Here is a 14,734-nt window from a genome sequence, read left to right on the forward strand (position 1 = left end):
TATTTTAATAGTTTAATATTTTAATGTTAACATTTTATATTTGTTAAGCTGTTTTTATGTTGCTTTTAGCTCATTTATAATATTTTAATGTAAGTCACTGAAAGACCCTTTCGGTGAGCAGCGACTAAAAAAAAAATCTAATAAATAACATTTAAAAATATTATTCAGTGAATTCTTACTTGATGTCACTTTTGTTTGTAGGCCTCTGAAAACTCTTAAGAAGCATTTACAAGTCATTGTGCTTTATGTTAAGCTAAGTCATTGGTAAGATTCACTGTATTTACTATTTATTTGCACCATCCTATAGCAATGTATATTAGCTGAACTAATCTAAATGTTGTTGCCAATATGCTTTATCACAGGTTGATGGTATACACATCCGTGCAACATTAGAAATACATTACAAGACTTCTGTGTGAGCCAATTCCAGTGGTGAAATATCCATGGTATACTACAATAAGTGACAATGGGCCACACAATTATTTAAGGTTATTGCTTTATAGCACATTTTTATATGCATTTCTGGATGTGCCTTTATAATAATTATAATTGTATATATGACCACTGAAGAAGGCCAAACAGGCCAACATGCGTCTGGTTAATTACTGGCCTTTAACAATGGTTTTTATCATCAACAATGTTGGAAAATCAGTAACTATACATATCTGTTCTTTTTAATGATTAGGCTTTATATAAGGCCATATGTTTTTATTTCTGTATAATAAATATTATAATTTTGTTATAATTTTAAGCTCAACTTTAAGGTTCTTAGTCATAAGACAACCCCCTGGGCTGAGGGGTTGCAGTTTCCCACAGAGACCCAAACGTCTCATCATCAGATGGTCTTTTATTCAACTTTGTTGGCAATCCCAGGGGCAAGGGAGGGAACTGAGGGCAACGAGGAAGAACAAAGAACACCACAGACCTGACTGGGGAGAACAGGCTACAGCTTTAACTGAATACAATCGCAGGAGCATTGGTGTAGCATGGGGACAGATACTGCATTGGGCAACTCACCTGCTGCCCAATATTACCTCCACAGTGGCCCAAATGAGAAGAGTGAAGAAGACCCTCCCTGGCGATATGATCCTACAGGCAAAATTAAGTTGGCCGAGGAGTGCCTGGATCTCCCTAAGTGTACATTTCCTGCTGTCAATTACCTGGGCCAAAAGAACCTGCAGGTCAGCCAGCTTGTCAGGTAGGTGACAGGTGCCCTGTGTAGAATCCAAACATATTCCTAAGAATGTCAACCGGGTGAAGGGCCCTTCCATCTTGACCTGGGCCACTGGCATCCCCAGCTCGACTGCCAAGGCCTAAAAGATGGCCAAATGCAAGACACATACAGGTGACCCTTCATCCAGGTAATGTGTGATGTATAATTAGTGCAATCCTTGATTCACCATTCAAGAAAAGCGCTAAATGCCTTGAAGGCTGTGCAGGCCACAGAACAGCTTACGGACATAGCACTGTCGACATACCAGCAGCTATCAAATTTGAAACCAAGCAGGTAGACATCCCCAGGGTGAATGGGTAATAGATGTAAGGCTGTCGCATTTGGCCATAAGGGCATTGGGGATGAGGAGTCTGCTCGAATTTACACCTGGCTCTTTGACACTTTCCTTGATTATATTCCCAGTGTGGTTTCCCGTCTGAAGCCTCCCACAACCCTGTCTGGGTCAGGCCTGGCCTTGATGTGAGACTTGACAACTAACATCCATAGCTTATAATTAATGAGGTCCCATCTGGTCATTTCGTGATAGGATACCCGTTTTTGAAAAGCATCCTTATATGCCGTGCCTGGGCTGTCTCCCGCTAAGGCCTGGGCCCTCAGGGCATTCCTCATACGCCAGCCATGATCAGGGTAAGCAGATTGGATGATTCCTATAAAGACCATGTACCACATCAACTAATTTTGGAAAGTGCGCTCAGCCACACCCTTCATAGCCCTTTTCTTGTAGCGAGGCCTGAGACTGCCCTCCTCGCCCTCTGGTTGAAGGAGAATGAAAACATCAATATAATACCCATCCAGGATATATTTCCTCACCTTACAAGGGGGTGGGGTTCCTCATAATCACTGCAGCAGGGCTGCTCAGTGTGCTCCAGACCACCCCTGGACCAGGCTCAACCCTCTCCCTTAGGACCCAAGCTGGCAAACCTGGTGCGTGAAGAAGAGTTGGTTTTTATATGCCGACTTTCTCTACCACTTAAGGGAAACTCAAACCAGCTTACAATCACCTTCTCTTCCCCTCTTCACAACAGACACCCTGTGAGGTAGGTGGGGCTGAGAGAGCTGTAACTTGCCCAAGGTCACCCAGCTGGCTTCATGTGGAGGAGTGGGGAAACAAATCCAGTTCACCAGATTAGCCTCCGCAGCTCATGTGGAGGAGCGAGGAATCTGGTTCTCCAGATCAGAGTCCACCGCTCCAAACCACCATTCTTAACCACTACACCATGCTGGCTCTTTGTGGGGGGCCCACCACCTAATAATTCCCTGAGGTGTGGGTAAATTCCTCCTCCAAAGAAGACTTACCCGAAGTCTCTTCGCTGTTAGAAGTATCATGATCTCAGGCCGCCCTCCAAGACTTGGGCCATCTGGTGAGACTCCTCTTGGCTGGGGCATGGCCTCTGTGGGGTATCTTCCCTGGAGTCACTTGACAGGTCAAACTCCACTGGAGACCAAGCATGCTCAAATAATTTTTCAAAGTAAACAAAACTCGCCTTGCCTGCTATACATTACAGCTGCTGCTACAATTTGCCAATGGGTTGATTTGTTAGTCGATTTTTAACTAATCTAGCGAGCAAATGCACCCCTGCTCACACGGGCTGCTCCATTCACTTCACAAGGTACACACAGAATGTTGAGCTGTCCTCTTACTAAAGTCAAGGTGCTGAGAGCTGAACTACACATAATGGCTAGCTTTTCCCCAGAGGTTTTGTTTGCAATAGAACAACTTGGATTTTCACCAGAATATTTGAGGACTTTAGGTTATGACACAGTGAGACACGTTTTAAAACAACGAATAAAAGACACTGAAAGGCAATTTGATCTAGCCAGAGCACCCTTTTGGTGCTTGCCAAAACCAAGTACATCTCTTGTCCAGTGGCATATCTTACGAAGTTAGAAGTATTAGGAGAGCATTTACTTTAGCACGCTGTGCAGACTTGCCCTCTGCAATACTGGAAGGGAAATTTTAAAAGATTCCGCATGTGCAAAGGCTCTGTCCCTTTAGTAGTGGAGAACTGGAAACACTGGGACATGTCCTTCTTAGGTGTAGTTATTATAATGAGGACAGGAAGAAGATCTGAGGCCCTATTTTGAGAAAGAGTTCTGTTTTTTTCTGAACCCTATAGTCGATATCCTCCTTAAGGACGAATTTCCACAGGTAACAAAGCAGGTGGCCAAGTTCTGTACAATAGTATATAATTTCCAGAAATCTAAGCAGAAATGAAAAGGTGTTCATTGCCGTCGTGCATCTGAAATTAGTTTCCTTAGCAGTTGTATTCATTTTAAAGATATTAATATTTTGTTCAGTGTTTAACTAAAATGTATCGGTTTTATAATATTGAAATGGGTATGTAAAGGTAAGTTTTAAAACTATGTGTTTGGTCAACAACCGTAATAATAAATGATGATGAGGTTTTATTTGCTGTTTCCAAATGTAAATCATCCCCTCTCCCACGCTGGTTTTCCAGCTCAGTGGAAATAATACAGGTACCTACACGACACATGTGGAAAACCACACGGGGAGAGGAAGGGTTATGCTCCAATAAAATTTAGAGTGGACTCTTTGGCTTGGTTTACGGCAAAAATAAAATCATTGGGAGACCCAGTTATGGATCTCTGTATCAAGTGAAGGTTGGCCCTTATCTGCTCAGCTCTAGGTTAGGACACAAACATCACACTCACAGATATTAAAACACATGAGGATTGCAAGTGTGATCTCAGCCAAAAGACAAAAAGTGATCAATTCCTGTATCAAGTTCAGTTTAATTCGAGTTTAAAATGTTAAAATGTTATATATTCCACATGTGAAAAAAACTGAGGAGAGACTTTTTAGTGGTGACGAAAGAAGACACTTCATATAGTTGGATGTATATATCTCAAGCGAATTACCAACTAGTCAACAAAAAGACAGATCATATGAAAGAAATTTTTAATTTTTATTTTACATATTTATACATAAAACTTTCAAGGTAACTCTTTTCAACCCAACCGCATGTTAATAGCACATCTAAAAATGAATGCCAGGTAGTCAACATTCACAAAATGTTGAAAACTGATTAAAATATACATATTACTGAAAGCTACAACTTCACTACGAGGCAGGCATGTATGTTTTTCTTCAACTTGTATAGCACCGTCAAATTACGATTTCGTTTGTTTTAAAACTACGGTGAAACAATAAGTAGTAGTCAATGGTAAAATACCGTTTAACTTAAAAATCTCTAAAATAAACAAAAATTAAAAGTTAAACTACCCTCTCTTCTTCTGCCATGGTTTGCAATGTTTATAAGTACTGTACATTTTGTTCTACAATAAGATTATTGAACTGTCCAATATTTAGTGGCACGAGTAAAAAAAAAAAGCAAATAAATTAAAAAGCATGTAGGCCAACCACCGGACATAAAGCTTCAGACATTGGGAGCGATTCACCAAGCACTGGTCACTGCGCATCCACCGATAATTTTGAGGGGGGCTCGTGCGGGGTTCCTGGTGTGTAGCAGATTGTGCCCGGAATCAATGACTAACATTGATTTCTTGCGCACTGCCCATGGAGCGTCAGCGTTTGTACAACCACAGAAGCAAAAAAAAGTTCTAGCTCTTTCTCTAGTTTGATGGCTTCTTGTTTTATTTTGCCGGCATTTTCTCTGCCATGTGCTTCTGCTGGCTCTCAGCATGTCTGAAGAGAAATGGAGGAAAGCTAAGTCATTACAGAACAAACAAGAAATGATTCTTTTTTACATGCAATATTGAAAGGAAGCGGGAATGAAAAACATCCAGTAAAGAAACTCAGTGTCTCTTCAGGTTAATTTAGTGTTACAATCCTTTTGCTGCAATTACCTAGCCAGCTGAAATGATCCTATTAATCAGACCACTCTGGGCTACAATTCTAGCATGGGGAAAAATTAATCACAATCTTCAGTAGTTTAAATTAAGAGGAACGCTACTGGAATTTTAAAGAAATTGCTTAAGGAAATGCAACTGTAGGATGCAATAATATTCAAAGTAAATTTGTTTTTCATGGGTGGGGGGAAGACAAGGACAGCCTAACTTCTTTTTCTTCCTGTGGAAATAGGACTCGTTTCTCTTGACTCCATTCAAAGATATGGCAAGAACTGCATCCTTTTAGTGGCTGTGAAATTTCAGACTGCTCCAGGCTAAAACACAAACTGTTTTAAATATTTTAATGCCTTGATGTTCGCTGCCTTGGGGACCATATTTAGAAAGGCAGCATGTAAATCTTTCATATAAATAAATAAAATAAACCTCTTTGGATCAATGAAATACTGTGTCACAGAAGGTATCTGACAGGCTAATTAAATATTTACAGCCCATTCCTGAGCTGAAAGGACGAAAGTCCATAGGTGGCCAGGAAGGGGCTGTGCCGGCTTCCAGGCCCCCTGTGCCGGCGCCACTTACACCACCCAGGGTGGTATGGACGCTGGTGGTGGGCCGCGCACACCATCCTCCCAATGGGCCGCGCACACCATCCTCCCAGTTGCCCAGGGATGCAGGCACAGCCTCACACCAGTGTCCTGACCGTGCACTTCTGTGTGATGTCCTCCTGGAGGCGTTCCTGGGGTGTTCTTGGGCTGGTCCAGGGGAGGAGCTGCGTTTAGGTGGCCTCCTAAACCCTTTCAGGCCAGGAACGCCCCCTTTGCTCTTACTTGCATTTACACCACCTTTTCAGGTGGTGTAGCCCCGTGGAACGCAATGGAGCCATTCCACAAAGCCTGCAAGTAAGGGCAAGGTTTCAGTTTTTTTGGGGGGGAGGGAACCCTCCTTTGGAGGTGGCACCACTGCACTGCCTCCACCAACTAGCACAGCCCCTCCCCTCAGGAATGGGCTGCCCAACAATTTTACATCATGCAAAGTGCAAAATGACTTTCAATGTGAGAATCCCCCTCCCCATCCAAGATCAGGGCAAGGAATTGATAGGGCATCATCAACTGATTATAAACAGACAATTAAAAGTGCCAGCTGGGTCCTATGCTTCCTTATTACTGCAGTTCCCTTCATTTATCAGGACCTCAATTAATGAAGGAAGTATCTTTGATTGCTCAGACCTGTCATATCATGCTGGCAAAGGAGAGAGGAAACCCCAATTACGTAACCAACAGGATTACCAGTTTAGACAGGCCACTTACCATGTTTATATTAGCTTCTCTGGAATTTAAACCTCAATGTGAAAGAACATCCAAGAAAACAAACAAAACGTGCCATATGTCGGTAAATTTAACGAGACCTGTCCAACCTCTATGAAGTACATCCAAGACAACAGAAGGCACATGCCATTTTTGTTCTCTCCAGTATGAACAAGTTTATGAAAGAGCCTTCTTTCTACTAGGATGACTTCTGTTCAAACAGACATCACAGAAGACTACCTCACTGGACAGAGAGGAAGGGGATGGGATGCCAGACAGAAAGACAGACATATGATTGCATACACGTACAAGATAGCTATTCCCTAGATTCTCTGAGAAGCTTGTTTGACCTTTGAGCTCTTTGAAAGTTCTTCTTAGCTAAGAAGCAGAAGGAAGGCAACAAGGGTAAAGCCAAGATCTGAGTTGGGTTTAAGCTTGAATTAGGGTTTGTGCTGGACCTGCAGACACCAACATTTCTTGACGTTGACACAGATGATGGAATGTGTGCATGATGGAGCTAAATTGTGCCATTGCTGTAATGTGCTAGCACAGTTAGAGGCAGCTGCTAAATCGAGGTTGTATACAGTTCACTGGCTCCAAAATCTCAGTCCCCCTCTTATGTTCATTTGTTAAGGCCTACTAATGCTAGCCATAGAAACCTTGCCCCGTGTTTGTTCCCTAAGGCTCTTGCCTATCGAATCTTGTTGAATGCACTGGCAATCTGCAAGATTTGGCTTTGTTTGAAGTGGTGAACTCAAAGGCAAATCCATAGTGCCTGAGCGTATGTAACTGGCTCCCCATCATAAACAAGGCTTTCATCTTAGCAGTCAACGCCCACTCGCATGGTTGCATGCATCAGCCGACAGTCACGTGTATTTACAGATAAAGACATTTGGCTTAACAGTGCCCATCGATGGCATGAATGCTTCTCACAGTGATGGTGTTCAGCTTCTTTCACTGTATACCCTTTTTTTGGGGGGGGAAGGGGAAAAAACTTCTCAACCCCAGGAAAAGCAATCATATAGACTGTGATACAAAAAGTTGTGTTTCAAACAATTTTTTTAAACTAGATCTGCCATGTGTCTTTAGATCCCAAACTATGACGATATGGTCCACACTGCCTCTGTTGTTCACTTTGTATTTACATGGTGAATGCTCTAACATATGAGGCAGCATTTTTATTTGTTTTGCTGCCTATGGACCATACAAATGCAGCTTGAGTTATCAACCCTGGTTCTCTGCTGTATTTTCAAGCCAAAGATCAAATAAGTCTACTCAGCTCCTTACAGTGAAAATATCCTGTGAACATAAAGCATCTTATAAAAGACTTCTAACTTTCATGACAGATTCAGACTATTAGTCAAAAAAGTGCAGAGGGTAGGTGCATGCCAAAGGTATTTTTAAAGCATGAAGTGACCCCCCTCCAAATCCTTCGATGTGTTCTTTATAAAACTGAGTGTTATGGGGGTTTCAAAACTTTGTAATCTCTGAAGTTACCATGGGCCTCAAAAAAACAAAGAGTGAGGGAAGAAAAAAGGAAAAACGTACATAGGCGTGTCAAATCTTGTGGTAGCCAATGAAGTACTCCTACTCAAAGTGTTGGTCACATCAATAGTCCCCCTTGTCTTATGTGATATGGCAAAAAATTAGTAATGTAACTAAGTTTTTTTTTTTTTGCCGTCAAGTCACAGCTGACTTATGGCGACCCCTGGTAGGGTTTTCAAGGCAAGAGATGTTCGGGGGTGTTTTGCCATATGTCTCCACATCATAACCCTGGTATTCCATCCAAATACTAGCCAGGGTTGGGGCTGAGAGTGTGTGGCTGGCCCAAGGTCACCCAACAAGCTTCCTTGGCATGAGTGGGGCTTTGGACCTGGGTTTCCCAGGTTCTAGTCCGACCCCTTAATGCATTAATCATTTTAATGCATTAAAATGGCATTTGTAGCATGTAACAGGCAAAACAGGGGCTTGGATCCATACCACTGTTTCCGAGTTTGCCAACTCTTGCGTTCACGGAACATAATCTTCCCTCTTCCCATGATGGCCTGAAATGCTCCCCAAATTCTGTTCCAGGGGTCCCCCTCTCCCCTGGGAACAGCATTTCAGGAGACATATTAAGCTGCTGCTGGAGGGGAAATTATGCTACACAAGCACAATGATTTGTGCCTGCAGCAACACAAGTGTGGATCCAAGCCACAGGTTGTGTTTCTGGGCCATTTTCTACTTTGAAAGGATCTAGCATTTGCTCTCCAAAAGTCGCAAAGGTGGCAAATGTCCCATGGTGGGTAACTGGAAGAAAGGAGATTTACCAGTAGCTTTTTTTTTTTTTTTTTTGCTGCTGTCTTATTACAGAACCTTCCCTAACCAGACAATCCAAGAAATGAGAAAGTTGTCTGGAACAGAGGGTGACAGAGGATTTATAGAGGGGGAGATACATAAGGGATGTACTGAATAAGGAAGGGTCTGGATTAAAGAGATCTGGAGAAGTCAGGTTTTGCTGGATTTTACCTTGTCTGCAGCAATGGTGCTAAATTACCATGGTATTGATAGGGGGCCGCACTGTAAAAGAAATATTGCAGAAAAAAATATAGTTGGGTATTTTTTTAAAATTCTCTGCCTCCAGCTGAAGAACGCATTTCTTCCCCCCTAGGGTTATACACACTAGCACAAGATGAGAAGCATTAAAGTAAGAGGTATAGCAAGAGCAAGAATAATTAATTTCACGTTGCATATCTGGACTGTTGGTTAGGTAAGCATGAACTGAAACAGAGACCAGCAATCTCATCTACCCAAAAGACCACACCCCTACTTTCATCATAGAAAATGTAAGCTACAAACCTTCCACCTCCCCAATCCCATTTATTTCCCATCAGATCCTACCCTTTGGCATGAATAATTAAATACCTTATAGTCAAGAAACATATATAGTTATTAGAGAGCAGGTTTGACACTGGCCTTTATTCTTCAGCCCTTTGGTTAAAAAAAAAGGTTTTAAAAGCTTTCCAAGTCCTATTTACAGTTAACCTGGATTAATTTTGGCCCCTGCGAATCAAAGATCTAAAGGTATTTTGTTCTATCTGTTGCCAGTCCAATTCCTAGGCCAGACTGTATATTTATTGACAGCTTTTAGATGGGGGGACATGCAGTTAGTAGGTTATACTGCCTGCCCAGGAAAGTAAGGAGCACAAAAGAGTTGCAAGATCTTGAGGGAAAGATAGTTTAGGAAAGGAACAGTAAGGAAGGTAAGAGAAAAAAAGATGGCAGCTATATTATCAAGAAGGCAAGCAAATGATTAGAGCAGAAATGAAAGTAGGTGGAATTCTAATTAAGATGCTGCCACCAGAGAGGCAGATTCACAAAGAAAGATTCAGAATCCATCTTTAGCACAACTCTTTTATCTTCTTTGACTAAGTCGCCAAGTATTAAGTGTCCAGTTAATAATAACTTCCCAAAACAAAGGAAAAGGCCAGGTTACTGCCATAAGAACATCCAGGGGTTGAATTTTAAACACGAGATGATCCAGCGATCCATAAAACATTGATTAACCATCTGAAAGGACAATGTAACCTGAAAAGAAATATTGTACTGTCCGAATGTGCAGATTTGGGGGGGGGGGCAAGTGGGGGGTTAAGTGCATAACCACCAATCAGCAGCAGCAAGAGACAGTCACACAGATAGAAAATGGCAGCCAATGCAGTGCCCTGGAGGGCACAAGAGCTGCTGTCATAATAGTAACTTTATCCAAGCAGGTATACTTGTGTGATTCAAGCTGGCATTTGGTAGGAAATAGTGTGATCTGGCTGTTGGCTGAGGACGTTTTAGCACCACAGATTTGGAAAGCCGATTATTCCCCCACGCCATCATTAGCCAAAGGCCTTAGAATCATAGGGACCACCAGAGTCATCTAGTCAACCCTTCACACAATGCATAGTTAAATTGTGGAACTCCCTGCCCAAGGATGTGGTGATGGTTACCAACTTGGAAGGCTTTAAGAGGAGAGTGGACATGTTCATGGAGGAGAGGGGTATTCATGGCTACTAGTTAAAATGGATACTAGCCATGATGCATATGTATTACCTCCAGGATCAGAGGAGCATGCCGAATATATTAGGTGCTGTGGAACACAGGCAGGATGGTGCTGCTGCAGTTCTCTTGTTTGGGTGCTTCCTAGAGGCACCTGGTTGGTCACTGTGTGAACAGACTGCTGGGCTTGATGGGCCTTGGTCTGATCCAGCATGGCTTTTCTTATGTTCTTAACCTCCTGCACAATGAAGGAAATTCACAACTACCCCTCACACCCCCAGTGACCCCTTACTCCAAGCCCAGAAGATGAGAAGATGAGCCTTGAGACAGCCCTAATCAGAAAACATTACCAACCTGGTCAAGTCTTCAATGTCTACCAGCATGGCATCCTGTTCCGTGTGCAATTCATCTCGAATAAGCAGCAGTTGCACAAGTTCTTCATTCAAGCCTGATACCAAAAAGGGGGGGGGGTAATAAAAAAGTTTAATTTTCATTTAGTCACAGCCCCTGCAGAGTGACTAATCTGTACAGAAAATCCTATAACTCGCCCAAAGACAAAAACAAATAGATTCTTACATTTGGCTTGAATATAATTACAGAGGCTGATGAAGTAATGGATTGTGAACAGTGGCTAGTATTGTTGACAACAAGCCTCAGCTGAAAATATCAATATGACTACTCCATGGCTCATCTTGAGATAATCAACGACGTCTCTTAAAAGGCACGTACTCTTCAATCCTGACCTGTAGAAGCAAGCCATCTCCCACCTGGCACATCCTAACTTGCTGGAGGCAGTGGAAAAATCTTCAAATCTGGGTGTGTGATCTACCATCCTTGTCCTTGATGGGGGGGGGGAGTAATTCACTGTCTGATGTTACCCAGAAGAAAGAATGCCGCTTTTACTGCTACCACAGCAGCTGGCAACTGTGTGAGGGCATGCCACTACGTCAAGCCCAACCCATGCCAGGAGAAAACAACAAGATGAATATCTCTTTTCTGATCAGCAAAGGTCCTCGTTGTAACAGGGTGACACAATAAAACATTATCCTTTCCCTAGATTTAACAGCCACTGGCTATCAATCAACCACTTCACACTTTAAAAAGGGGAGATGAAATTTAATTTTTTTCCTTGACACTATAAAGAGAAAAGTTGCCACATCTCTCACGCAATTGACCAATCTATTTGACAGCAGATAATGCAGTATCCGCTTCTCAGAAAGCGCCTTTAGCTGTTTTATCCAGGGAGTGATATATTTATTTCATGCAATATTATTTTGTGGACATGCTAATACAATGTGGACTAGGGAGTCTATTTGATCTGGACAAAATGGGCATTTTCGTTTGTCTGCAATAATTTTATTGTATCACCCTTGTGTCTCGGCTGAGACTAGGGCATTACATCTTGCCAATAAGAAAGCTCGTCTGAACTTATGAATTTCTAACCAGTGAAAATGGTCCGGCAAGGAACACACATGAACACATGAAGCTGCCTTATACTGAATCAGACCTTTGGTCCATCAAAGTCGGTATTGTCTACTCAAACCGGCAGTGGCTCTCCAGGGTCTCAGGCAGGTCTTTCACATCACCTACTTGCCTAGGTGCCGGGGATTGAACCTGGGACCTTCTGCATGCCAAGCAGATGCTTTACCACTGATCCACAGCCCCTCCCCTAAAAGTTCTGTTGAAGGGTATCTGGAAGAAGTGAGGTGAAGATTTACGATTTGTGTCCTTAAACACTAAGGACCAATCCTCATTTAAGATCTTATTTTGTAATTGTTTACAGCTTGCTTTCTGAATACTATTCCTTGCAGCTTTCAGTTGCTCTATTGGAAGGGAAAATCTTTTGTCTAACCTACTAGTCCAGGTGGACACAGAGATATCTGAGATTAACAACTGAAACATGTCAGGAGCAGCTGATAGCTCAAAGAGGGAGTACCAAAATTGACAGCTTGATATATACTAGATAAGTATGGGAGCCCCAGTTTTAACCTTATAGTGGAGGAGGAGATACATTGCGGAATAACCAGCAATAAAACATTATCTAATCTGTTGCAATGTTGAGGCTCTGTAGTAGATATTTAAATTCTCTTTGATCTCAGTGGGGGTTAACACATAAAATGGACAAAAAAAGTTAGGAATATATATCCTTAATCTTTGTAAAGATACAGTTAGCGTTAACCCTGGGCTTGCTTCAGGGTTGGCCTATTTCTTTGCAGGAGGTAGGCACAATCCTATTGGGTCTGCTCTTGAAAGACTGAACCATGGTTAAAGGATTGGGAGCATTGCATGTGCTTAAGGTCCTGGGGATCTATCAGGTTTTGCTTCTAGTGTGACTCGTCATGATGGGACTGTACACATTGAGTAAAAATTAACCTGTCTGATTTCATATCTATTCTAATGTAAGGATACAAGGACTGGATACAAGGAGAGCAGTTATACTTATGTATACAAGGTATAAAGGTATAAGGTATAAAGGTATAAACTGGGGAATGGGAGGGGTTTAATTTTGCAATAAAAGCTGCATGCATAGAATCATAGAAATGGAAGGGGCCAGACAGGCCATCTAGTCCAACCCCCTGCTCTATGCAGGATCAGCTTAGAGCAGGGGTGGGGAACCTTTTTCTTGCCAAGGGCCATTCACACATTTATAACATCTTTCGGGGGCCATACCAGGTTTAGATCTCCCGTGGGGGGGAGAGGCTAGGGTTGCCAGGTCTCCAGCCACCACCTGGAGGTTGGCAACCCCAGGGGAGGCCACCCAGAGAAGGCCTGCAGGGCACCCCCACTCCCCCCTCCCAGGTGGGAGGGCAGCCAGCGGTGGGCCCCAGAAAACGAGGCGCCAGGGGGCGCAGCCCACAGTCGATTGGCAAGGGAGGAAGGGAGGAAGGAAAACAGAGAAAAAGGGAAAGGGAGGGAGGGAGAAAGAGAGAGAAAGGGAGAAAGAAATGGAGAGAGGGGGAGAAAGAAAGAAAAGGATGGAGGGAAAGAAAAAAAGGATGGAGGGAGACAAAGAAAGAGACAGAAAAAGAGGGAGGAAAAGAGGGAGAGAAAGGAGAAAGAGTGACAGAAAAGGAGGAGGAGAGAAAAGCCTCCCCACACACACACACACCCGCGCATGCCGGCCTGCGCGACCGGGCCCCAGCCACCCCACCTTCCCCGCCCACACACACACCCGGCGGCGCACGGAGCACCAAGCAACCGGGCCCCAGTCTCCGTGCACTCCCCCCCCCAGAGCTCCGCAGCAGGATTCCTGGAGCTCCCGAGGGCCACAAAAAATGTCCTCGGGGGCCGCATACGGCCCCCGGGCCTGAGGTTCCCCACCCCTGGCTTAGAGCATCCCTAACAACTGCTTGTCCAGCCTCTGCTTAAAGACTGCCAGTGAGGTGTTTGTGCAACCCCTTCCTTATCTCGCTCACTCTGTTACTTGAAACACTTTCTTTCCCCTCCAGGGTCACTTTCAAAATGAGTGGGGGGGGAGTGCCTGCAGTGAGGGGGTTGCAGGAAGGCAAGACAGGGTGCCAGTGTAGTGTAGTGGTTAAGAGTGGTGGACTCTAATCTGGAGAACCAGGTTTGATTCCCCACTCCTCCACATGAAGTCAGCTGGGTGACCTTGGGCTAGTCGCAGTTCTCTCAGAACTCTCTCAGCCCCACCTACCTCATAAGGTGCCTGTTGGGAGAAGGGGAAGGGATTGGGATTGTAAGCCACTTTAAGACTTCTCATGGTAGATAAAAGTGGGATATAAAAACCAACTCTTCTTCTGATGCCCTCAACCATATGACCCATAAACCAGGCCAAACTGGCTACACAAATGGTGGTTTGCATGCAGATTAGATACGATCCACTTCCCCATTCCCAGCTTTATTACCACTTTAACATAGTGGTTAAAAGGCCCAAATAGGAACTTTGTGAAGCTCAGGTTCAAATCTCTGCTTATCCATGAAGGTCACCAGGCAAATTTGGGCCAGTCACTATCTCTCAGCCTCAAGTACATTATGGGGTCGTTGTGAGGACACGGTGAAGGAGAGGAGAACAATGAATGAGTTTCTTGAAGGAAGGGTGGAATAATTTTTTTTGATACAAAAATGTCTAAATGTACACTGAAGGAAGCACATAGGCAAAGAACAAATATACAGCTCCTGTCTTGTCTTGTTTAGCCCTAAAACTGTGTGTGTGTGTGTGTGTGTGTGTGTGTGTGTGTGTGTGTGTGTGTGTAAGAAAGATTAGGATGACACATGATCACAGCCTTCTTTGAGCAGAAAGAAGTACTTTGAAGTTTACAATGTATGACAGCTGTTCCTTCTTATTTGAAAGTGTGCAGAAAGCGTGAAATACGGAGAAAGAAGA

General features: G+C 43.4%; 1 protein-coding gene across 6 annotated transcripts in view; it reads right to left on the minus strand.

Annotated features, from left to right (window-relative positions):
* Positions 1–4,142: 4,142 nt before the first annotated feature.
* Positions 4,143–14,734, minus strand: part of SCHIP1 (schwannomin interacting protein 1) — a 174,433-nt gene continuing 163,841 nt past the window's right edge. For 3 of the 6 annotated variants that reach the window (XM_056849458.1, XM_056849460.1, XM_056849459.1), the window contains 3 exons: positions 10,744–10,837; positions 8,875–8,925; positions 4,143–4,901 (listed from right to left, as the gene is read on the minus strand). In XM_056849458.1, coding sequence (XP_056705436.1) covers positions 4,850–4,901; positions 8,875–8,925; positions 10,744–10,837 — 197 coding nt within the window. In that variant the 3' untranslated portion in view covers positions 4,143–4,849. The remainder of the gene's footprint in view (positions 4,902–8,874; positions 8,926–10,743; positions 10,838–14,734) is intronic. The other 3 variants (XM_056849457.1, XM_056849461.1, XM_056849462.1) reach the window with 1 other exon arrangement.

The sequence above is a fragment of the Euleptes europaea genome, chromosome 5 (assembly GCF_029931775.1).
Source record: "Euleptes europaea isolate rEulEur1 chromosome 5, rEulEur1.hap1, whole genome shotgun sequence".
NCBI classification, from domain to species: domain Eukaryota; kingdom Metazoa; phylum Chordata; class Lepidosauria; order Squamata; family Sphaerodactylidae; genus Euleptes; species Euleptes europaea.